The sequence below is a fragment of the Esox lucius genome, chromosome 5, assembly GCF_011004845.1.
Source record: "Esox lucius isolate fEsoLuc1 chromosome 5, fEsoLuc1.pri, whole genome shotgun sequence".
Classification (NCBI taxonomy): Eukaryota; Metazoa; Chordata; class Actinopteri; order Esociformes; family Esocidae; genus Esox; species Esox lucius.
In genome coordinates this window covers 17438995-17462816 of record NC_047573.1, presented here as the reverse complement: position 1 = coordinate 17462816, position 23822 = coordinate 17438995, and the positions used below count along the sequence as shown (strand labels likewise).

The 23822-nt window shown below is 42.8% G+C and overlaps 1 protein-coding gene across 5 annotated transcripts in view; it reads right to left on the bottom strand.

Annotated features, from left to right (window-relative positions):
• Window positions 1-23822, bottom strand: part of snx29 (sorting nexin 29) — a 97306-nt gene that overhangs the window by 47024 nt on the left and 26460 nt on the right. For all 5 annotated transcript variants that reach the window (XR_003781833.2, XR_004575757.1, XM_029119878.2 and 2 more), the window contains exon 15: window positions 3007-3113. Coding sequence is in view for 3 of the 5 variants with exons in the window: in XM_029119878.2 (XP_028975711.1) it covers window positions 3007-3113 (107 nt within the window). In the remaining 2 variants the exon portion in view is untranslated. The remainder of the gene's footprint in view (window positions 1-3006; window positions 3114-23822) is intronic.

The window sequence follows — 23822 nt, the reverse complement described above, 5'->3', positions numbered from 1 at the left end:
ATTACCAATGTTTCGTGCAATGTTTTTTTTTTATGTGAATCAGGATCCTAAAAAAGACAAACATAAATTGGCAATTTCATTGGCCTATTGTTCCGTGAAAACCATTAATCTTTAAGTAAATTATGTGATATGATTGGCTACGGTGGAGGATGTTCCTAAGCATAGGCTGGAATTATTTGGGCTCTGAACTGAAAGAAAGCCTGTTAGTCATTGTTGTGGTGTTTCTGTTGGATAATTAATAGGAGGGAGAAGATCAAAAGGAAGATCCAGAAATCCCCCCTGGAGTCCCTGACCCATATCTTACTGTTACCAGCCCCCTCCCCACACCCCACCCACACCAACACACATACTCTCCACACATATCTATCCTCCAGAAAAAATAAACTACTACAACATCCCATAATAGTATCTTACAGTATTACACTCTCATATTATTGATTATAAAGACTTTAGGATGCAAGTGGGTTTTACATATTTATATTCAAGGACCATCTTCCAACTAATTTAACTATAGCCAGTGGAACATAAAACCCATTGTCTAGAACAACAGCACCAGCCAAGTGGCTGTAGCCTAGCCTAACCATCTGTGTGTTTCCATGGTTTCCGAGAGAGTATAAACAGGCAAAATGGTTAGTAACATAATAGGGAGGAAAAAGACAAATGTCTTCTGTCTCTCAAGCCATTTAAATAAAGTTGTCACAGAGAACTGTTGGAGAGCACACAGAAGTTCCTGTCCAAGCATCCTTAATAAAGCCATATTCAGACTGACAGGCATGCAAACGACTGCATCAATAAATAAACACAATATAGAATACATTATATATACATTAATAAATATGTGTGTGCATGTGTGTGTGTGTGTGGTGGGGGGGGGGGGGGGGGGGGGGGGGGTTTATCCCAAACCCGAGATGAATCATTTCTTAAGGAAATTTAAAACACTTGTAAATAATTCACAGCAACCTCATAAGAATAGAAGCAGTGTTCTTGGGGTGTGGTCATTGTCATTGCTGCTCAGTTCAGTCCAACACCTTTGGTTGGCAATGATTTACCCAGCATTCCTTCCAAGATCTTCAAGAAGCCCCTATTCTCTGTCTCTTGAGCGACAGCATTATAAACATAAATGGAAATTTACATCAGCTGCCTACAACTCCATGGTTGTCAGAATACTTAAGTACAGTATCTCACAAAAGTGAGTACACCCCTCACATTTTTGTAAATATTTGATTATATCTTTTCACGTGACAACACTGAAGAAATTACACTTTGCTACAATGTAAAGTAGTGAGTGTCCTGCTTGTATAACAGTTTAATTTGCTGTCCCCTCAAAATAACACAACACACAGCCATTAACAACTAAACCGATGGCAACAAAAGTGAGTACACCCCTAAGTAAAAATGTCCAAATTGGGCTCAAAGTGTCATTATTTTGTGTGGCCACCATCATTTTCCAGCACTGCCTTAAACCTCTTGGGCATGGAGTTCACCAGAGCTTCACAGGTTGCCACTGGAATCCTCTTCCACTCCTCCATGATGACATCACGGAGCTGGTGGATGTTAGAGACCTTGCGCTCCTCCACCTTCCATTTGAGGATGCCCCACAGATGCTCAATAGGTTTTAGGTCTGGAGACATGCTTGGCCAGTCCATCACCTTTACCCTCAGCTTCTTTAGCAAGGCAGTGGTCGTCTTGGAGGTGTGTTTGGGGTCATTATCATGTTGGAATACTGCCCTGCGGCCCAGTCTCCAAAGGGAGGGGATCATGCTCTGCTTCAGTATGTCACAGTACATGTTGGCATTCAAGGGTCCCTCGATGAACTGTAGCTTCCCAGTTCCGGCAGCACTCATGCAGCTCAAGACCATGACACTCCCACCACCATGCTTGACTGTAGGCAAGACACACTTGTCTTTGTACTCCTCACCTGGTTTCTGCCACATACGCTTGACACCATCTGAACCAAACAGGTTTATCTTGGTCTCACCAGACCACAGGACATGGTTCCAGTAATCCATGTCCCTAGTCTGCTTGTCTTCAGCAAACTGTTTGCAGGCTTTCTTGTGCATCATCTTTAGAAGAGGCTTCCTTCTGGGACGACAGCCATGCAGACCAATTTGATACAGTGTGCGGCGTATGGTCTGAGCACTGACCGGCTGACCCCCCACCCCTTCAACCTCTGCAGCAATGCTGGCAGCACTCATATGTCTATTTCCCAAAGACAACCTCTGGATATGACGCTGAGCACATGCACTCAACTTCTTTGGTCGACCATGGCGAGGCCTGTTCTGAGTGGAACCTGTCCCGTTGAACCGCTGTATGGTTTTTGCCACCGTGCTGCAGCTCAGTTTCAGGGTCTTCTTATAGCGTAGGCCATCTTTATGTAGAGCAACAATTCTTTTTTTCAGATCCTCAGAGAGTTCTTTGCCATGAGGTGCCATGTTGAACTTCCAGTGACTAGTATGAGGGAGTGTGAGAGCGATGACACCAAATTTAACACACCTGCTCCCCATTCACACCTGACACCTTGTAACACTTACAAGTCACATGACACCGGGGAGGGAAAATGTCTAATTGGGCTCAATCTGGACATTTCCACTTAGGGGTGTACTCACTTTTGTTGCCAGTGGTTTAGACATTAATGGCTGTGTGTTGTGTTATATTGAGGGGACAGCAAATGTACGCTATTATACAAGCTGTACACACTACTTCACATTGTTGCAAGTGTCATTTCTTCAGTGTGGTCACATTTACAGAAATGTGAGGGGTGTACTCACTTTTATGAGATACTGTATTTTCATGTATGGATTAGTGAAAGCAATTTCCTTCCCTAATCTTTGATGACTGGGTACATGTGAGTTCCAATAAGTTGCGGCCATTATTAAATATAGATCCATGATTTATCCGTCAAGTCCATTGAGGTCAGTGAAGGAGGGCAGATGGTACAAGGCAACTTTCTGGAATAACATGTTACCACCTCAGCTGCCAAACAGTAACATTTGCAGAAGTACCCACCTCTATAAGTTTGCGTTCGTAGCTGGCAGCCAGCTCCTCCACATCCCCCATAGACCTGCTCTGAGGAGCTGAAGTGGGACCATCACAGTTCCTTAACATGGGGAGAGCTGGAGGATGAGAGGGGGGACGGGGCAAACAATGACCAGGAGAATAAATAGTGATTTATTGGTCTAGGGCAACAATGATTACAAACCATTAACTCTGGAATCACGAGGGACCTGGGCAAGTTAACAGATGATTTGAAAGATGAAAAATGCTTATTAAAAAATATAACCTATAATGTATCTATTGGCTCTTAAATGATGGACATTTCCGATATTTTGTTGAATGTCTATGAATTTTTTAAAGTTATTTGTTAAACTATCCATCTTGAAAAAGGCTTTTGCACATTTTTAATTTCAGGTTTCCTGGCATTTCCTAATTTTCCAAGGCTTTATCTCTTCCCATAAACAGTAACATGTTTAAAATCTAAGCTAACCCAGGGCAGGTCAAGGCCCTTAACTTTGGCTGTTCTTTAAAGTCCACCTTTGTGAATTCTGAGATAAAGTAATCCCATGCATTTAGGGCAGTTGGGATACATTTCAATACTTGCCATTTTATGGCTAACAAGTAATCAACAAAAAATCCATAATTAAATGTTTACACGGTCTTTAATTAATTTGGGGGGTGCTTTGGGGTATCTTAATTTTCTAAACACAGTAAATGAGGGTATCATTCATGAGTATCAATGATAATCTGTCAAATTAAACAAAAGGTCTCTCAAAGCATGTCTGTGGCCGCTACTGGGAGTTATTTGAAGCTTGAAGTATGAAAAGCTGACACCACTTTGGCAAAGCGCAGAAAATCTTGGTTTACCGTTACTACTTTCAGATAGCTAATTTCATACATATAATATAATAGTGGGCCAGATTCGGGTGCACAGCAGCAGTAGACAAGGTGTAACATAGTTACAGCAGGAAGAATCTCAGAAGGAGAACTAGGGGGAGTTGGAGGAGCAGTAGCACTGGTGCTGTGTCTCCTACAGGGGAGGACGGATCGTTTATCCCCAGTGCAAACTGGATTAAAACCTTTGTATCAGGTCCCCCCGCTAGTTTACATCAGACACACAAACACACATGCAACAAAGGAAGAAATGCGAGCGCAAACAAACTCCTACAACACTGACGTGACAAAGACAAAGACATCAGTCTCCTCAAAAATGCACCCAAGTGTGAGTTAAGATCTCAGAAAATTGTAAATAGTAGCACACATAAACATAAGATGTGGGTTTTTGGTCGAAGAAAAAAAAAAAAAAGTCCAATATCTCAGTCCTATTAGCGATAAAAGGCAGTGAGTTTCTTGTGGTGAAGCAGCAAATATTGATTTGTGAGGAGGATTGCTCGTTCAGAGGAGAGCAGAGCCCAGCGTGGTGCAGAACATCTGAGTGATATAACCCTTTTTAGAGAAGAATGTGGAAGTCAATCAACCTTTTCAAATGCGCGCATGCCCACACACACACACACACACACAAACACACACTCAAGATGCATAGGGTAATAGTATTTTTGAGGCTACAAAGATTGAGAGAATATTTACCCCCCCCCCCCCCCCCCCCCCCACACACACACAATTAGAGAAGATCCCACCCAGTCACCCAGAGAGACTCAACAGGCGTGATAGAGGCATTATCAGCCCAGCCAGCAGCACACAGCTCTCTGCCACAGCAATTCTAAGGCTTATCTCTCACTACCAATAGCCTATATATCCCTTTGCACACACACGCACACGCACCCACCCACCGCCTCTGTCAGTGGAAATGCTGACAGCTGCTTCTACATTCCCAATATATACCTCAGCTCAGAGTTCCTCCTTCACTGGGACTTTTGTTCCCTGCCATGGCAATGGAGTCTTAATAAATTCTGTGCGTGTGCACGTGAGCCCACAGTCGTAAAAAAAAAAAAGAGTGAAGAAATTGTGAAGGCAGCTGGCCTATAATAACTGAATTATGAGCAGGACTATTGACCAGCACTCAGTCTGCAAAGGGATATGTGCGCGAGGGTGTTAGTATGACCCAGCAGAACTGAGTCCTGCATCACACCGTAGGCTGGCCTCTAAAGATGACCGGCACGGTCCTGGACGGTCCCTGGATGGAAGACCAGATGTTCCTGGAAGCTGGGTTGAAGGGGGCCAGTAGGGTGGCATTCTTCCTTTTGTTCTAAATGTCGAATCCTATTACCCCAGGGCAGTGAAGGGGACATTGCCCTGCTTATGGTCCCGTCTCTCAGATGGGATGTTAAAAAGTCCTGACTCTCTGTGGTCACTAAAGATCCCATGGCTAGCTGCCTTCACAATTTCTTCAAGTAATTAGCATCTAGGTGGGCTCACATGCACACAATTTATTGACACTTCATGTTCAAGCATTATAGGTTCAAAACTTTATGCAATGACCAATCTCTGTAACTCATGTTGGATAAAAAGCAGTTACATGAAGAAAATGTATGTGCATGTAAAAAGAGTTATGGGGACTTGTTATGTTATGGAGTTATGGTTGTTTGAGAGAGGCTGGTTCTTGAAAAGTGAGAGAATGGCAACCGAGAGATGTGTCCTTAAACAGTAAAAAGAAGTCAGGAGAAAAGGAGCAGGACTTCATACATTATGAAACAAACAACACCAATGCAGGCAGGATAGTTCCACACTAAAATAGATACAAACTGAACAGTGTGTGTGCGCTCACACCTGTGTGAAATGCTAGTTATGTAGTTATAGATTACTCTGTCTGTCTGTGTGTGTTTACCGAAAACAGACCAATAATAAGATTGTCTAATATTGGCCATCTGACAACACCTCTTATTCATAACTGCAGTAAATCTTTTTTGTTTCCAGGTTGCTGGAGGCCTTGTACTCTCAGGCTTGTTAAAATACTCTAGGGATGCACCGATAGCACTTTTTTTCAGACCGAGAACAAGTACTTATATTTGGATACTTGCCAATACAGAGTAACCAGGTACTCAAAGTTGCACTACGTAGGATTTATTCAGTAAAAAAACAAAAGTTTGTAAACATGATGTTGGGTTCTGGGTTCTGGTGTTTCCACGATTCTCTCGTCTTTTCACTTGAAGAAAATGCCAGGTATCGTTACCTACATTGATGTCATTCATGAATGAAAGAAAAACAAACGTTATTGTGCCATGAAATTAAATAGATTTGTCAGTGTAAAGGTCGTCTTCGGTCTCGATCGAAATTGCTCAATTCTTATGACTTTTCCAAGAAGTAAGATACTAGTAGGCCTATTTCAGGCTAAAAAACTATTAAAACAGCCAGTGGCAAACGCCATACAGTTCAGATGCTATTTGTGGTGCAAATAAACTTAATACGAAATGTTAGCCATTTGAACACAATTCTTAGTGGTGTCTTGCTAAATATTCAAACTTGGCGTGATGTTAATGATCTAATTCTGAGACGTATCCCAATCGGTCCCAATACTGTCATACTACTATATGCACTAAACAGTACGTGCATCATCATCCGGGAAGTACGTCCTTGTAGTATGTAGTAAAGCGATTTGAGATTTATGACTTCAGCATAGGGGGATTAAGACACAACCCTAGATTCTGTAGTCAGACCAGAGATAAACATTTGTAACATAAACATTCTGCCAAATTTACATGACCAGATACAGAGTATAGACTAGGAAAGGACAATGGGGGACACAATTGTAAATGGCAATACTAAATACTGAAGAATCATTGAATATGTAAATAACGACAGAATTGACATTTCTCGGTTCCTTCAGCTGACATTTATACCATTAGTACACAATTGGGGGCAGCTATAGGGACCAGGATGACAAACTGCCAATTCCTACCTTGTCTACTACAGCATGCACTAAAACTGCAAAGAAGCAAAAGACTTAAACTAGCTCCCAATGGCTAGCAACCAGGAACCCTAAGGCAAAATTAGCAAGGCTAAGAATAACGCTGAACTCAGAGTTAGCGCTGTTTTTTTGGAACAGGTTATCCTATTTTTCATATTATTATTATTCTGAACATCATCCCTCTGGGCATTGGCGCGGAACCGCTTTCTGACCAGTGAGTATTTGCAAAATGCTGTAATTGTTTTTTCACTGAAAAAATCCTAACTAGTGCAGCTTTAATAAGGCAGTATTCTCCCATAAAAAAGACTATTACCATCAAAATCCCACATGATCAACAACTGACAATGTCTGGTCATCAAGTGCAATGAACTCAGCAAGAGAATCTCATTGTATTTGGCTTCTCCAGTGTTTGCTGCAAAGTTAGCTGTTGTTGTGGTTCTGCACTGCTAGTATTAGCATGCACATTGAACTATGCGCTGTGTTGTGTCAAAAAGATATTTGATCAAATTGCTGGTGTTAAATTTGTGTTTTTCCTTTCCTCCTCCTCACAATTTAGCAGAGCAGATTTTGCACTGTGCTTTACTAGTATCATTGCTGGCATCAACGTCTTCCCGCCTTACCAATCTGAGTTCTATATTCTATATTTATGCGGTCTGAGTCGATACAACCATGGAGTTTCACTTAATGTTTCCATGACATGGTATCGGCATATTTCTGTGAGTACGAGTACAAGTACTTGAGCCCAGTATCGACACGATACCAGTATGAATCCCTAAAATACTCCGAACCAGAAGGTGGCAGTACAGTTCATACATCCATGAATGTATTACTGTCAATGTTGGGTAGCTGCGTTAATGTTGCTTTTGTTGTTTAAAAATCTTTTGTTGAAAATCAATGGCCATCAATAGATAGCAACCTAACCAGATGATAATTGAGAGGGCATTATATGCATAACTATAAACAGGAGAAACAACCTACAAGTTAGAGTCAAATGTCTCCTGGGTCCCTAAATCAAAACAAATTCTTGCTTATTTTGCATTGATTACAGGCTAAATCAATCAAAAAAATATCACAGTTAAAATTTAAAATGTTGAACTCCCACAGTTTCCAAGGATAAAGGATACTCTAAGAACCTTTTCCTTTAAGAGTGTTGACATGGCATACGTTGTTAAATCACTGTGGAGAAGTCAAGAGAGGCTATGCTAATTAACATGTCATAATCAAAATGATCTCCCTTTACAGTCCCATCTCCATCACACACTCTCTGCTTCCTGTATCTCTGCTTCAGATAACAGTGTATGCGTGCATGTTGAGTGTGTGTTTTATCCATCTATCAGAGTGTGAATGTCTGCATTGATGGTCCCAAATTACAGGCACAGACCAATCTGATTTACAAGCGCAAAATCGCATGTCAAACACTTCACACTGCACGCACGCACGCACATACCTACACCCACAGACCCCCACACACCTCCAGACACCCACACACACCCACAGACCCACACACACACACACACACACACACACACACATCCGAAGACGTGCACACACCTAGAGACGAACACACACCCACACCAACTGAAACAGAGGAGAAAGTAATCTTCAGAATGTGTCATTTTCTCAAAAAACAAGCCATGAGTGAAGGTGTGGAAATGACCATTTAACATGTGTGACGACAGCAATCAAACTGTTCAGCAGCTGCTCAGGGCGTACCGATGTCAGCTGGTCAGCCCCCACCAACTAGTTGGCGTTGGAGGACTGGCTTCTCAGTTGAGTCCAGATCTAAAATACAACAACCAATAACTGCATTTTGACTAGTGGACAGTAAATTGTTTCATAAAGACATGCATTATTCGTGGGGTTGCTTATGTTCACTAGCAAACCCTTATTTTGCATCCTGCAGTTTCCCTTTCTGTCTTGTCAAAGAAATCCTATATGATTCTGACAGGGCCCTTTCTTTCAACTCTCCTCCTTTCCTCCCTAAGCACCTGTCTCTCCTTCCTCATCCTGTTTCCAGACACTGACAGTGGGTTGAATGCTCTAACAATGATTTGGGTAATGACAGCCCCATAAAGGTAGACTGCTCATTACTGCAGTGCTTATGTCCATTACGTATTCACATTTTATTTGAGAGTTGTATATTAATTTTGTTTTTATAAGACTACTTTATTTCATTAGTCTGGCATTATTATCTCATCCCTGCTTAGTAGCAATTAGACAGCCATTAAATCTGTTCTCCCTGTAGATATAGTTGATATAGTAGTGATATAGTTGTAGATATATCGTATAGTAGTATATATATAGTAGCTACAGTATAGTAGTGATATAGTAGTAGATATATAGTATAGTAGTAGATGTAGTAGCTGTAGTAGTGCTAGGAGTTATATAGTATAGTAGTAGATATAGTAGTGATATAGTAGTAGATATATAGTATAATAGTAGATATAGTAGTGATATAGTAGTAGATATATAGTATAAAAGTAGCTATAGTAGTGGCTAGCTACAGTAGCGTTCCAATTGTCCCAGTAGTGTACATTCTTTCAGTCTGTGATGGTGTAGACTTGTGACTAATAAAACTACAAATCCCTAAACCCAGCATCTCATAGTATGTTTGAGTCTTGACTTAATAAATTAAATTGAACGCTGAGCTGACAAAAACTAATACAAATGTAAATGTTACTAATTAAACCAACGTTGGTTCAATTAGTTATTTAATAATTAAAAAAACTAAAACATTCTGGTTAATTGTTCAGCACTAATTCGGACTGCCCTCCAACATACTGTATTACCTCTACGGTACATTAGGTTTCAATTATCATGTCTATTGTTTATTAAACAGCATCATCAGTTTGATTCACCATTACTACTCTAGAGAGGCAGGAAGACAGAAAAGAGGAAATAAAAGGGTTTCAAGAGTCCACTTTCAATTTAAAAGCACATCCCACGTTGTGCTATTGATCTCATAACACCCCCCCCCCCCCGACACACACATGTGCAAATAAATATATTATTAGACATGCATGTTAGAAACACCTTTTTTTCCACATAGGTGATCTTGCTGACAAGCAGAATTCTCATGTAGATTTTCCTCTAGGAATTTACCAGTGCTTAGCAGCTTCCTTTTCTGTCCATCAGAAATACGAGCCACTGGCATTTCACAGCCATGCCAAACAAATGAATATTAGAGAAACAACTACATATTTTAAAGATGCATCAATTACCTTCGAAAAGGACCCCCTTCTCAGTCCCAAGCTCTCTTTAATTTTCCTTGTGTCCTGTTCTGTTTAGACTTAGGTGGAACACACAAGCCTTTGGGGCACGCCTCAAAACTACCAGGCCCGAATGACCTGCAGAGAAACCTACTACGGAGGTCTTCCTAACCATTGCGCATCAACTCAAAAGCACAACTGCTGATGCTAAAAAGTGCATAAAAAAATAAATTTGATTGATTTTGATTACATGTGTAAAAAAAAAAAAAAGGCATGGACAGACTCTTTGTCACAGCTGCTGCGCTACTGAAATATCCAGCATAGTATTCTGCGTTATCAGCTCCTGATTTTCACAGGTACAGATGTAAGAAATCTAAAACCAATTTAAGAATCAAGGATTAAAATTATGTATGCTTTGAGAAAACTTTATTGGAATCTGTGATTGCAGCTGCTATGAAAAAGCAATGAAAAGCAATTACATTTGGTTTTATAAGTCTCAGCCACCGTGTATATTCTATTTGAAGGCGTATCTGATTGTAAATTGGATACCCAGAACTGTTGAGTTGTACATTTCAGGATAATGCATATATTTTGTTACATATAAAGACATGGAAGCTGCTATTTAAAATCCAGTGTGAATTATAAAATATGCTTCATGTTTACTGCACTGGGATTTCAGATGTTAGATGAGCTACTATGTTTTGTCCTTACACGTGTGTCCTGTTATTGTGTATTGATGGCAATTCAAAGTGTCTGTGTGTATGTTTATGAGTGAGTGTGTGTGTGTGTGTGTGCGCATGTGCGCACAGAAGAGAATAAATAAAAGCCTCATTATTCTCATGATCAAAGCAATTACTTAAAAAAAAAATGTTGGCCCAAAAACGTCTCTTTTGAAAAACATCAGAGCTCATACTGGTGCAACATATTAAGGCTGAATTAATAAGCATTCAGAGCATTTTCTCTCTAGGTCTCTTTCTCACTCACCAACACACAGACACACACAAACAACCTCACAACTTTACTTTTAGGGTAGAGAAGAGAGTATAGGTAGAGGACATCAAAGTTCTATGGTTAATTCACAATGGACAGTAGTAGCCTTGTTGTATTCAGGTAAAGGACAAAGCTGCGACAATCTCTAATGCAGATCTTATCGCTTGTGTGTGCAGTCATGTTACAAGTTACATAGATTACATTAATGTCATCGGTGAGACAGTCAACAGGCAGTGGAATGCGACTAATAACGCATTTTACGTATTTTTATTCAAGTATACTTTTATTTGTTTTAGATAATATGGACATATCGTGATTTCACAGGTGAAACTGGCACAGGGTTTCTGTGCAGGTAGGTGAGGTTCAGCAAACCACGACAGTCCCTTTCACTGAGATAATGACCCCAAGGTTTGGTCAAATGACATTGTTTCCTGGTGCTCAACTTGAGGGCTCAGGGTGGAAAGCAGTGCTATGGTGAATAAGGTCTCTAGAGATTCGCTGACCTGAGGACTGATAATGTGGAGACCTAATGGTTACTTTACAGCAAATGTAGATAAGTTAACACTAATCAGGTCTAGCAAATCAGATTATATTTTGAAGGGACATTTGTCAAACACCACGAAGAGTAAGGTCTCAAAGAGGTCACAGGTGACAACAACTGACATCAACATTTCTGACTGCAATGACTAACTTTTCTTGCGTAACATGCTTCTCTCTTTAACTATTTTCTGGGAAAGCAACTTTGTCATACTCGACACTGTCAATGTGCTTGGTAACGTCTGTGGACATAGGATCTTAAATAGTTATTGAAGTCACCAAAAAAATATTCTACATCAAATAAATTAAACATCACCTTTGAACAAACTCAAAGAAAACATGACATTTTGGAAAAACCTCTGGATACCCCCGCTGGAAAGAGCTAATGACATCACTTTATAATCATATAATCCCATTATATACATACAAAATCAACGTCTGTATCTGGAAGCTAATTAAGGATCACTATGACCTTAAATTAATATTATTCCCGCTCCCAAATCCGAGAACCCCCTCCATTGCCCATTTTAACCTTGATAATTACTTTGAGCAATAGAGAGAGCTGGGGAATCACACTGGAGGGATTTTCTTTTTTTGGGGGTGGGGGTGGGGTCTTGCTTTTGTTATATTTGTGTTGGATTACATTTTTGTTCATGTCTATCCCATGTATCCCTGTTTGATGTTGGAAAGTGAGACTCTTCTCCTATGATGCCCATCGCCACCTGGTCGTTAATCGACTGCCATTTTCAAAAGTCAATCTAATTGCATTTTGGTTATTGTGTTAATAGTCTTGACGGCATGGAAAGGGCGGCTGGTCCTCCCCATGAGAGAGAGAGGATCACACAGGCGATTCATTTGCCTCTCCGCCATAATTTAATGCAAGGCAGCAGATGACTAACGACAAATGTTAAAGTGGGTCAAATCAATTATTCCCGAGTCTTGTGCTGACGACATACCCTGTTATGGTGCTCTAACCTCCAGCGTAGAATGAGGAGGAAGTGTCTGGTTGGGAGAAATGGGTCTGGTATTGATCAAGCAACCAAAATGCTGTAAATGGGCAATCTGGAATTTTCGGTCCTATGAAGGAATTATTCTTATCCGTTGATTTTTTTAAGCATATAACCTATGAGTGCTTCATGAGCATAGTTTAACTTGTACCCAATCAGAACCCGAAATATAAGCTTGTTTCACGCCAATATTTATATAAAAGTAAATATAAACAAACACTACACAGCTTCAAAGCATGGTTATAACCCCGTCTTATCACACACCCTCCAAACAGAAACACAAGAGTTGAAGATCGCAACAAACTACATTGATGGTCACTCCACTAATTAAGCCTTTTTAGTTTGTGCAAGCCATTTAAGAAGCATTTAAACGCTAAAAAACATGTCTCTGGATGGTTCCAGGAACAGGAACAAATTCAGCTTCCTTGAGTAGGCTGCACAGTTCTTACATCTGTTCGCAACATGAATCTACCACTGCCCAACATACAGCAATACACAACGCCATCACACATCAGGCACCAACATCCCTTTGGAATGTTGCCAGTACCTTGCAGGATTTATCTCACAAAGAGTTAAGGCTCTTCTGGGGGCCAGTGTACCTAATAACCTGGCTACTGAGTCTATGTATATCGCACGAAAGGAACAACAGCAACACCAAAGAGTCTCAGTTTAAACAGCGAATTGGGACAGACTGGGATGGAGGCTGGTGCTGCTATTTGCTCCAGCTAGGAAGAGGGGAGGCAGGGTGGACATTAACTATTGATGGTCCCATCTGTTTAAAGACGATGAAGGAAGAGGAGACGAAGAGGGAGAGAGGAGCTAACTGGAGATACCACACTTCCTCTCCCCACAAACCATAATCTCCCACTCCCCTAACTGAAGTTCACACAGTCCTCCCGTTCCATCCCGTTTACTCATCACTCCTCTTTTTAACAGTCGATAAGAAAAAGCCTTTCATTTGGTATCAAGTGAAATGTGCTTTGTCCCTGATACAGAATTAGAACGAAGACAAGAAGAGAAAAAAGCACCGGCGCTGCATCCTATTAGCAAGTGTAATTTAGACATTTCCTATTTTGGGGGTTAGAGAGATGGGAGGCAAACGCAGAGAGAGAGGGGGAGAGATGACTGCAGAGGGACTGGCAGAGGGCTGTGTCATGTTGTGATGCTATCACTAGGCTATTGTGAGAATAAGTAGTGTCTATCGCAAAGAAACACACACACACACACACACACACACACAGGAGTGTCCCTGAAACCCACACACACACACAAACAGGACAGTCCCTGAAACACACACACATGAGTCCCTGAAACACACATACACACACACACGAGAGTCCCTGAAACACACACACACACGAGAGTCCCTGAAACACACACACAGGAGAGTCCCTGAAACACACACACAGGAGAGTCCCTGAAACACACACATACACACACACACACACACACATGAGAGTCCCTGAAACACACACACAGGAGAGTCCCTGAAACACACACACACATGAGAGTCCCTGAAACACACACACACGAGAGTCCCTGAAACACACACACACGAGAGTCCCTGAAACACACACACATGAGAGTCCCTGAAACACACACATACACACACACACACAGGAGAGTCCCTGAAACACACACACACACACAGGAGAGTCCCTGAAACACACACACACACACACACACATACACACAGAGCGTCCCTGAAACAGACACAAGCAGACACTATTTGACTGAAGACCTCCCCGGTGACTGTGAAGAGGGTATTACAAATACACTTCAAATCAAGGTGTCGAATAACAAATGTTCATCGCTGGACCAAAACCATCTGCCTGATGAACCTATGCGACCCGCCGGAAAACTTTCCTAAAACTTCAGTTTGTCGTCATGAGCCCCGTTACATCACAAAGACACTGGTAACATCATACAGCTCGGCCGCACTAACCATTTAAAGTTTACAGCTTCCTACAAAGAATGACAACTTTTTAAAATAAAACCCTTTTGGTCTCCCTCTTTGTGCAAATAAATAATGTATGAAGAGAAATGACACAGACCACTGCCTCTCAATGGCTGCAGGAACAAAGGAAGGCTTAATTGAGAGACCGGAGAGGGAAGAAGTACAAGGGGAGGTCGAGGTGAGCTGTTAGAGGAAATACTACTCTACTGTCATGTCTGTCCAGTCAGACCAAAGGTGAACTTATCAACAGGTTCCAATCCCAGGGGTCGAAGAGAAAATAATGATTTTTTCTGATCCCAATCGACAGTGCCATTACAAAGATAGTGAAACTTTCTGGTCTATGGTTCTACTGCAAGGTCGTCACAAAGCATTGGCGCAGACATGTCTTTCCAAACTACTTAACAGACTACCGCATATCCTTCAAGGACATTATGGTAAATCTACATTAGGGAGAGCTGTCAGGACCTGACTACTCTACTCGCAGGGTTTGCACCTCTCACATCCTCTAAACATACAAGACAAGGCTCATTTACCATAATGCAAACAATGCCATTAACAAAGCTGTGAAGGACTGTTGAAATTCTACCAGATATTTCCCAATCTTGAAAAGTACTCACACTGAATTTGGTCAGATCATTCAGTTGGCTGGTGTATATAGTGCAAAGTAATCAAATACGAAGACGTTATGCCCCACTGGTTAACTAAACCAAATGAAAAAGATAATTAGGGTCAGCTGTTTGAGCACTCTGGATAATTACCAGGCCAAATTTGGGAAAGCCCTGCCCAAGGATATAACTACATGAGGATACTAAGGTTAGGACCCCTGTTCTTCTTTTATCTATTTTAAATAAATATCTAAAAATAAGTATTTTGTAAAAATCTAAATATTGCTCCCATCTGACCTGGGATGGCCCAGCTGTCTAAGCCTGCTCCTTTAAGATCCTGTTTTCAAACAGTCACTTCTAATATTTCCTGTCTTGTTGTGTTGGCAGCTATAAAATCATTAGCCACTGAAATTGTTTTGCTGGTGTCAACACCTGCCCCAACACTCCCAAACACTGTTTCATAATTCATACTAAGCCAAATATGAGACACAAAAAGGACAGCTCAATATTAGAGACATCTCTTAATGTGAGGTTGATAATGTTGCTTTTGCCACTGTTAAAACTCCAGGTATACATGGCCAAATGTATTGGCACCCTTGCACCTTCTACAAATAACTAACATTGGCTGGACTCCAAACACAAAGTTGACAGGCCCTAAGCCACTTCCCCTCAGAGTAATCCCCATCAAAACCAGATGCATATTTCATTGCTATTTAAAGTGTGGGTCCAATTAACAAAAGCTATCCCCCTCTGCCCTTGATTTAGCTTGGGGGTACAAGTGACCAACTGTGCTCACTTGCAGAGTTGAAATCACCCACAATTCAATGCAAACTGTGGTCACGTCTATCACCTGTGGCCGCAAATTGTCACATCTAACTACAATACGACAGTCAGACTGTCTAACTGCATGATCTGGCCAGTCCCTGTGTGAGTTCCATAATTAGTCCGTTAACTCAATAACAGGTTTGCTAACTCCGATTATCACTCTGCCTTTATGTGACAATTGAAAATTAATTTGGTATAGGGTGCAGGGTTTAGGGCCGAGGGTTTAGGGCTGATGGAGTAGGGTTTAGGGGCTGAGGGGGTAGGGATTAGGGGCTAGTTTAGGGGCTGAGGGGGTAGGGTTTAAGGGATGAGGGTTTAGGGGATGAGGGCTGATGGGGTAGAGTTTAGGGGATAAGAGTTTAGGCCTGAGGGTTTAGGGACAACTTTTGTCTATAAAAATAATTTGAAATCGACCAAAGTATCCTGCACTATTGCTCATTGCACTTCAAGTATTACAGACATTTTGACTTAAAAACTAATTTCTTTTTAAACCAGACCATATACAGAAATGGCATTGAACAATGTTGACACCCTAGGCTCAATAGCCAAAATATCTCTTCCCACAGCCACGGATGAGACCTTTGTACTGCAAAAAAAATAAATGTAACTCCTCCAGTCCCGACAGATTTGAAAGGTTCATGCCAACTGCTGTTATCAGAACACTCCATAGGTTTAGATCGGGACTCATTGCTGGGCACCTCAGAACAGTCATGCATTTTGTCTTGAATTCCTGTTCCTGGGAGCGTTTTAAAGTGTATTTGGGGTCAGAGTCCAACTAGCAGACCCCTGACCATTGACAGAAACGCAGTTTTCTGACACTGGGATCAACACTGTGCTCCAAAAATGCTTTGACCTTCTCCTGATTACATGATGCCATGCATGTGTTCCAGGCACTCAGTGCCAGAAGCAGAAAAGCACGGAACCTCCTCCATGTGTGACTGTGGGGAAAGTTGTTCTTTTCTTTGAAAGTTTCATTTTGTTTCTGCAAACACAGAGATGGTGCGTTTCACCAAAAAGCTCTACTTCAGTCTCATCCGTACACAGAAAATTGTCCCAAAAGGATTGTGGCGTGTTAAGGTGTGTCTTAGCAAACTGCGGTCATTCTTTCTTATGGCTCTCCCCTACCATACAACCTCCATTAACTGAGATGGGGACAGTGTAAGTTGAAACCAGTACTTTGTGTCTGTGGGTCAGCTTGTGTGCGGCAGTTGAGCAAGGTACTTTCTACACCAATCAAACAATCCTTCGATGCAATCTTCCACCAAGTTCCCTCTTGCAGCCACATCTATGGAGGTTGGGAAAAGTGGCGTTGGCCTTAAACCTCTAGATATCATTACATATGGCGGAGGCAGGGGCATCAATGTCTCGGGAGGTGGATTTTTAGCCTTGAGATAAACGACATAAAACTCTCTCCAACCCCAATAGGATATCATACTTATTTGAGGTCAGTCTTAAATATTTCTCTCTCAAATGTAGTTACGGCAAACTGGTTCCCAGATGTTCTCTAAGACTCCTAACGTGGTGTGAAATACAGAAACAGATGAGATAAACAAATAAATGGAATTTTCAATGTTCGGTTCTAATCAAATCCTTAAAACGACTTCTAAACCAAAGAGTCTGGCTCAACGCCAGGCTATCAAACAACACACTTAATTAGAACCAATTCAGAAGACACCACAACAAAACATCACATTAAGAAATTCATAAACATTTCACTTACATTTGAAAGAGTTATTTTACACTGGAGTAGTAATAAATAGACATTTACAACATCTTGCACATTTCTAACGCGAGGAGATGTAGCCTATATTTAGTCAGTAGCGTAACATGAACCGTTCCATTTCATTAAATCATGGTTATACACATGACGAAACGTGTTTAAATCTCAGCTTTAATCAAATATTAACTGATATTTTTTTTCTGTGGGTGGGAGGAGGCTTTCATACAATATAGATCAACAACCTCAGTACCATCGTAGACCAGTCAGTTACCAAAGAATCTCCAGAGACCTCGGGTCTTTCAGTCAGCATTGTCAAGGCAGACAAGAACGACAGAGAGGAGAACAATCCAACATTCACCTCTCAACCCTTTCATTAACTCCCAACTCCCAAGGAGATAACGAGGGAGTAAGGGAAGAGGAGAAAAAGATGAGGGGGGGTGGGTGAGACAGAGAGGGGGGGGGGGGGGGAGGTGTGGAGAGAGGGAGAGAGTAGGGGAGGGGGCTCTTGGCTCTGTACATGTTCAGGAAACTTTGTTTTCAGTAAGTTAGTGATCAATGGTGCTGCTTTTCTGTTGGGACCCAAGGACAGTTGTCCCCCGCTCCCCAAACACAAAAAAGAAAGATTACATTGTTTAAGCAGGTAAGGTATCTTATCGCACCACAAACACCACGCTACATCAGAAAAAACACAACATCTCCCGAAATAGTTGGGTTAGTCTGAGTTTTTGGAAGTATGTATTTAAAAAAAAAAGAGAGAGATTTGCTGGAGGAGATCTGCTATTTTTAGAGGTGCTTTGCAACCGGTGCCGATCATCACAGCACTTCAAATAAGCCCAGGAGCGACTAAGAAATAGCCATCATCAGAAGCATGTCCACGCTGCTTCCCTTTAAACCACTTTAGCAGTTCACTAAAGTAAATCAACAGAAGAACGAGTGGACAGGAAAGGGGCAAGCAGCAGGGTCCTCCTGAATTCATTATAACTTATTTCTCTCAACACTGGGAGAGGAGTATTTGATCAGTTGGGGACTGCAGAGCGTACCAATTGGCTTGGATTACTGTCACTTCCAAGCCAAGCTGCGCCACGACATTCGTATCTGTGACATCACTAAGTCCTGACCACCCAACAAACCACACAGCGATGTGCAGTGTGGAAGCTCTGAAACACAAACAGCAGTCAGTGTGATTAGAAAAACACTTGACAAACAGACAGAGCGCAGACAGAGCGCAGACAGAGCGCAGACAGAGCGCAGACAGAGCGCAGACACAGCGCAGACACAGCGCAGACACAGCGCAGACACAGCGCAGACACAGCGCAGACACAGCGCAGACACAGCGCAGACATACCTGGTGGATTCTACCCCACCATTCTGTTTTATTTGTCCTGGACTGTCCTGTGAACAATAAATTGTTTTTGCCCAACACATTTTCTGAAATGTAATTGTCATGAGTGTCATGTCAAATTACATAACCTGCTACTCATTGTCCATATACATACATACAGTGGGGAGAACAAGTATTTGATAACCTGCAAAATCAGCAGTGTTTCCCACTTACAAAGCATGTAGAGGTCTGTAATTTGCATAGGTACTCTTCAACTGTGAGAGAAGGAATCTAAAACAAAATCCAGAAAATCACATTGTATGATTTTTAAATAATTTATTAGCATTTTATTGAATGACATAAGTATTTGATCACCTACCAACCAGTAAGAATTCCTGTGTAAGGACATCAGAGCTGTGTAAGGACATCAAAGATAAAATTGTAGACCTGCACAAGGCTGGGATGGGCTACAGGACAATAGGCAAGCAGCTTGGTGAGAAGGCAACAACTGTTGGCGCAATTATTAGAAAATGGAAGAAGTTCAAGATGACGGTCAATCTCCCTTGGTCTGGGGCTCCATGCAAGATCTCACCTCGTGAGGGATCAGCCCAGAACTACACGGCAGAATCTGGTCAATGACCTGAAGAGAGCTGGGACCACAGTCTCAAAGAAAACCATTAGTAACACACAACGCCGTCATGGATTAAAATCCTGCAGCACACGCAAGGTCCCCCTGCTCAAGCCAGCGCATGTCCAGGCCCATCTGAAGTTTGCCAATGACCATCTGGATGAACCAGAGGAGGAATGGGAAAAGGTCATGTGGTCTGAGGAGACACAAATTGAGCTTTTTGGTCTAAACTCCACTCGCAGTGTTTGGAGGAAGAAGAAGGATGAGTACAACCTCAAGGACACCATCCCAACCATGAAGCATGGAGGTGGAAACATCATTCTTTGGGGATGCTTTTCTGCAAAGGGGACAGGACGACTGCACCGTATTTAGGGGAGGATGGATGGGGCCATGTATCGTAAGATCTTGGCCAACAACCTCCTTCCCTCAGTAAGAGCATTTAAGATGGGTCGTGGCTGGGTCTTCCAGCATGACAACTACCCGAAACACACAGCCAGGGCAACTAAGGAGTGGCTCTGTAACAAGCATCTCAAGGTCCTGGAGTGGCCTAGCCAGTCTCCAGACCTGAACCTAATAGAATCTTTGGAGGGAGCTGAAAGTCTGTATTGCCCAGCGCCAGCCCCAAAACCTGAAGGATCTGGAGAAGGTCAGTATGGAGGAGTGGGCCAAAATCCCTGCTGCAGTATGTGCAAACCGGGTTAAGAACTACAGGAAACGTACGATCTCTGTAATTGCAAACAAAGGTTTTTGTACCAAATATTAAGTTCTGCTTTTCTGATGCATTAAATACTTCTGTCAATAAAATGCAAATTAATTACTAAAATCACACAGTGATTTTCAGGATTCTTGTTTTAGATCACATCACTCACAGTTGAAGAGTAGCTATGATAAAAACCATGGCGAGGCCTGTTTAAAATGGAACCTGTCCTGTTAAACCGCTGTATGGTTTTGGCCACCGTGCTGCAGCTCAGTTTCAGGGTCTTGGCAATCTTCTTATAGCCTAGGCCATCTTTATGTAGAGGAACAATTTTTTTTTTTCAGATCCTCAGAGAGTTCTTTGCCATGAAGTGCCATGTTGAACTTCCAGTGTCCAGTATGAGGGAGTGTGAGAGCGATGACACCAAATTTAACACACCTGCTCCCCATTCACACCTGAGACCTTGTAACACTAACGAGTCACATGACACCGGGGAGGGAAAATGGCTAATTGGGCCCAATTTGGACATTTTCACTTAGGGGTGTACTCACTTTTGTTGCCAGCGGTTTAGACATTAATGGTTGTGTGTTGAGTTATTTTGAGGGGACAACACATTTACATTGTTATACAAGCTGTAGCTTGTTGTGTAGCCACAAACAACCTACAGCACATTTTCCCCATTCCCACTTCTGAACAGTGTTTGGCTCCTCTCTTCTCTACATGCTGAATATCAATTGGTTATCAGAGTGGGCAGTCATGCGTTAAATGACTGACTACCCTGCTAATACAACGCATGTTCCCCCGGACTGAAGCCAGATGTAATCCCTTACTGAATATTAGTGTGAGTGTGTCTGTGTGAGGTGTTAGAAGTAAATGCGTAGCTGATAGACACCTGGGGCCAATAGAAGAAACAGAGGTGGTCCTCAGATGTCTCATCCAGGTGTTTGATTTTCCCTGCAGTAGCCTGATGCCCACAGGCTACACAACAGCACCCTATCACCACCCCATCCACCCTCAACAAACCCCTCTCACCACCCCATCCACCCTCAATAACCCCCTCTCACCACCCCATCCACCCTCAACAACCCCCTCTCACCACCCTCAACAACCCACTCTCACCACCCCATCCACCCTCAACAACCCCCTTTCACCACCCCATCCACCCTCAACAACCCCCTCTCACCACCCCATCCACCCACAACAACCCCCTCTCACCACCCCATCCACCCTCAACAACCCCTTCTCACCACCCCATCCACCCTCAACAACCCCCTCTCACCACCCCATCCACCCTCAACAACCCCCTCTCACCACCCCATCCACCCTCAACAACCCCCTCTCACCACCCCATCCACCCTCAACAACCCCCTCTCACCACCCCATCCACCCTCAACAACCCCCTCTCACCACCCCATCCACCCTCAACAACCCCCTCTCACCACCCCATCCACCCTCAACAACCCCCTCTCACCACCCCATCCACCCTCAACAACCCCTTCTCATCACCCCATCCACCCTCAAAGATCCTATCTCACCTCTCACATTTCCCGGCTACTCTTCCTCTCATCACCCTCTCTTACCCACGCCTCGCCTTTCACCTTGCCCGGTTACTCTTCTTCTCCTCATCTCCCTCTCCGGCCTACGCTCACCTCTCACCTTGTCAGGCTAATCTCCTCCTCACCTCCATCCTCATTGGGCTACTCTACCCATCCTCCCGCCCTTCCTGTTGGACATTTATGAGATGGCCCAGGTAGGGTTCTACAGTACATAATTAGATTCAGCCGGGTTTGGCATGCAGTCGTAATTATAATGTTGGTTAACACTGAACAGCACAGGTGATGAGTCCCGTCACCCCATAAGCCCTGAGCAGCTGCCGACCTGGGCCCACCTGTCTCTGTCACACCCCTCAGCCCAGGTAAACACACACCAGATGGTTAATAAAAAAGAAAACTAGCACATCAACACTCACATTGATTCACACCAATGGTCACACACACACACACAAAACTCTGGGTTTAATAAACCAGTCTCACTGTGTGAGAGTCTCACAGCTCCGCTCAAAGCAACCATATACAGTCTGTTTGATGAAGACTTTGGGATCAATTCAATATAACCGGATGAACACGCACACAAACAGATAAACGCACTTCTACTAATAAAAACATACACACGCTGCTTCTCTCCCGTCCTCACACCTTCTGTTTAATAAACACTCGCCACATCCCAGCCCCGGGAGCTAGACGACATGAACACAATAAACTCCATTACGTGGGCATGCAAACACACACGCCTCCATCCAGCACCAATGAGCCGCTCACTGACAACAAGATGGCTCCCACTGACCCTTGAGGCGCTGATACAAACGGCAGCGTGGGTAACGGGCTTGTAACATGCTATCATTAACGTTTTTCTGGTGGCCGGAAAGATGATGCTCTGTTGCTTCAGTCATTAAGTGCAGTGGCTGTCTGAGAAGGAGGAAGTGGAGGAGCGGAGGAAGAGGGGAAAAAAGCAAAGACAGCACTTGGTGTGTTTATTAGTTTTTACCCGCCGTCATAATCTGTTTCCTGAACTGAGATTAATACAGCCTGTTGAAGGGCTTCTTAGGAATGAACATATTTAAAGCGTAGAATGTCAGGTGCTGTGTCTGGCATTAATCTGTATCTAGCAGGGTCAGAGAGAGCCCCAAACCCATTCAGGAAAAAGATGGAAACACGTGAGTGAGATGAATGTGTTGAATGTGAACAGAAACTGTAAGGAGATCAAACAGAGCAGGTTCAATCCTGAACATATAGGAAGATAGAGTTCATACCGTCTGTACGTCACGTCCAGAAACGAGAATACCCCAAGACAATATATAGCTCACTGTGAGTTACAGTACAGACATCTACAGCCGTGGCTCTGAGCTCCTGTGTGTCTTAGCAAGTAGCTTCCTTAAGAACAGAGAAACAGCAGCCTCATCCAGACAGGTCTGTCTGACTGTATACACTGTACTAATCATAGGGTCTTATCCCATAACTATACATAACAATCACCACAGCACGGGAACAGTTTGGTATGTCTCCTTATCACATTGCATTCAGTCACTCAGCACTAATATATAAGACAAGCAACGCGCGCACACACACACGCACGCACACGCACACACGCGAAATGCCGGGAAGAAACAGTGTTGAGTTTCTCCAGAGTAGAAAGCTGTATTCCAGAAGGGTTGTCAATATCGTGTCTCTGCCTGAGCTGCGTTCAGAAACCTCACATCTGGAGTGAAGCCATATCATTAGAGGAGCTACAAAAGGCTGCACTCTGATCAGGCAAACAGCGTTGACAGGACATGAAATGAGGCCCGTGTTGTGGCGCTTGTGTATCAATTCAGCGTTTCCCCACTCTCCTCTTTCGGCTGTAACTCAACACCAAAGCCTAATGGAGTATGGCACATCATTAACAAAACCGACAGAGGGGACGCGGGGGGG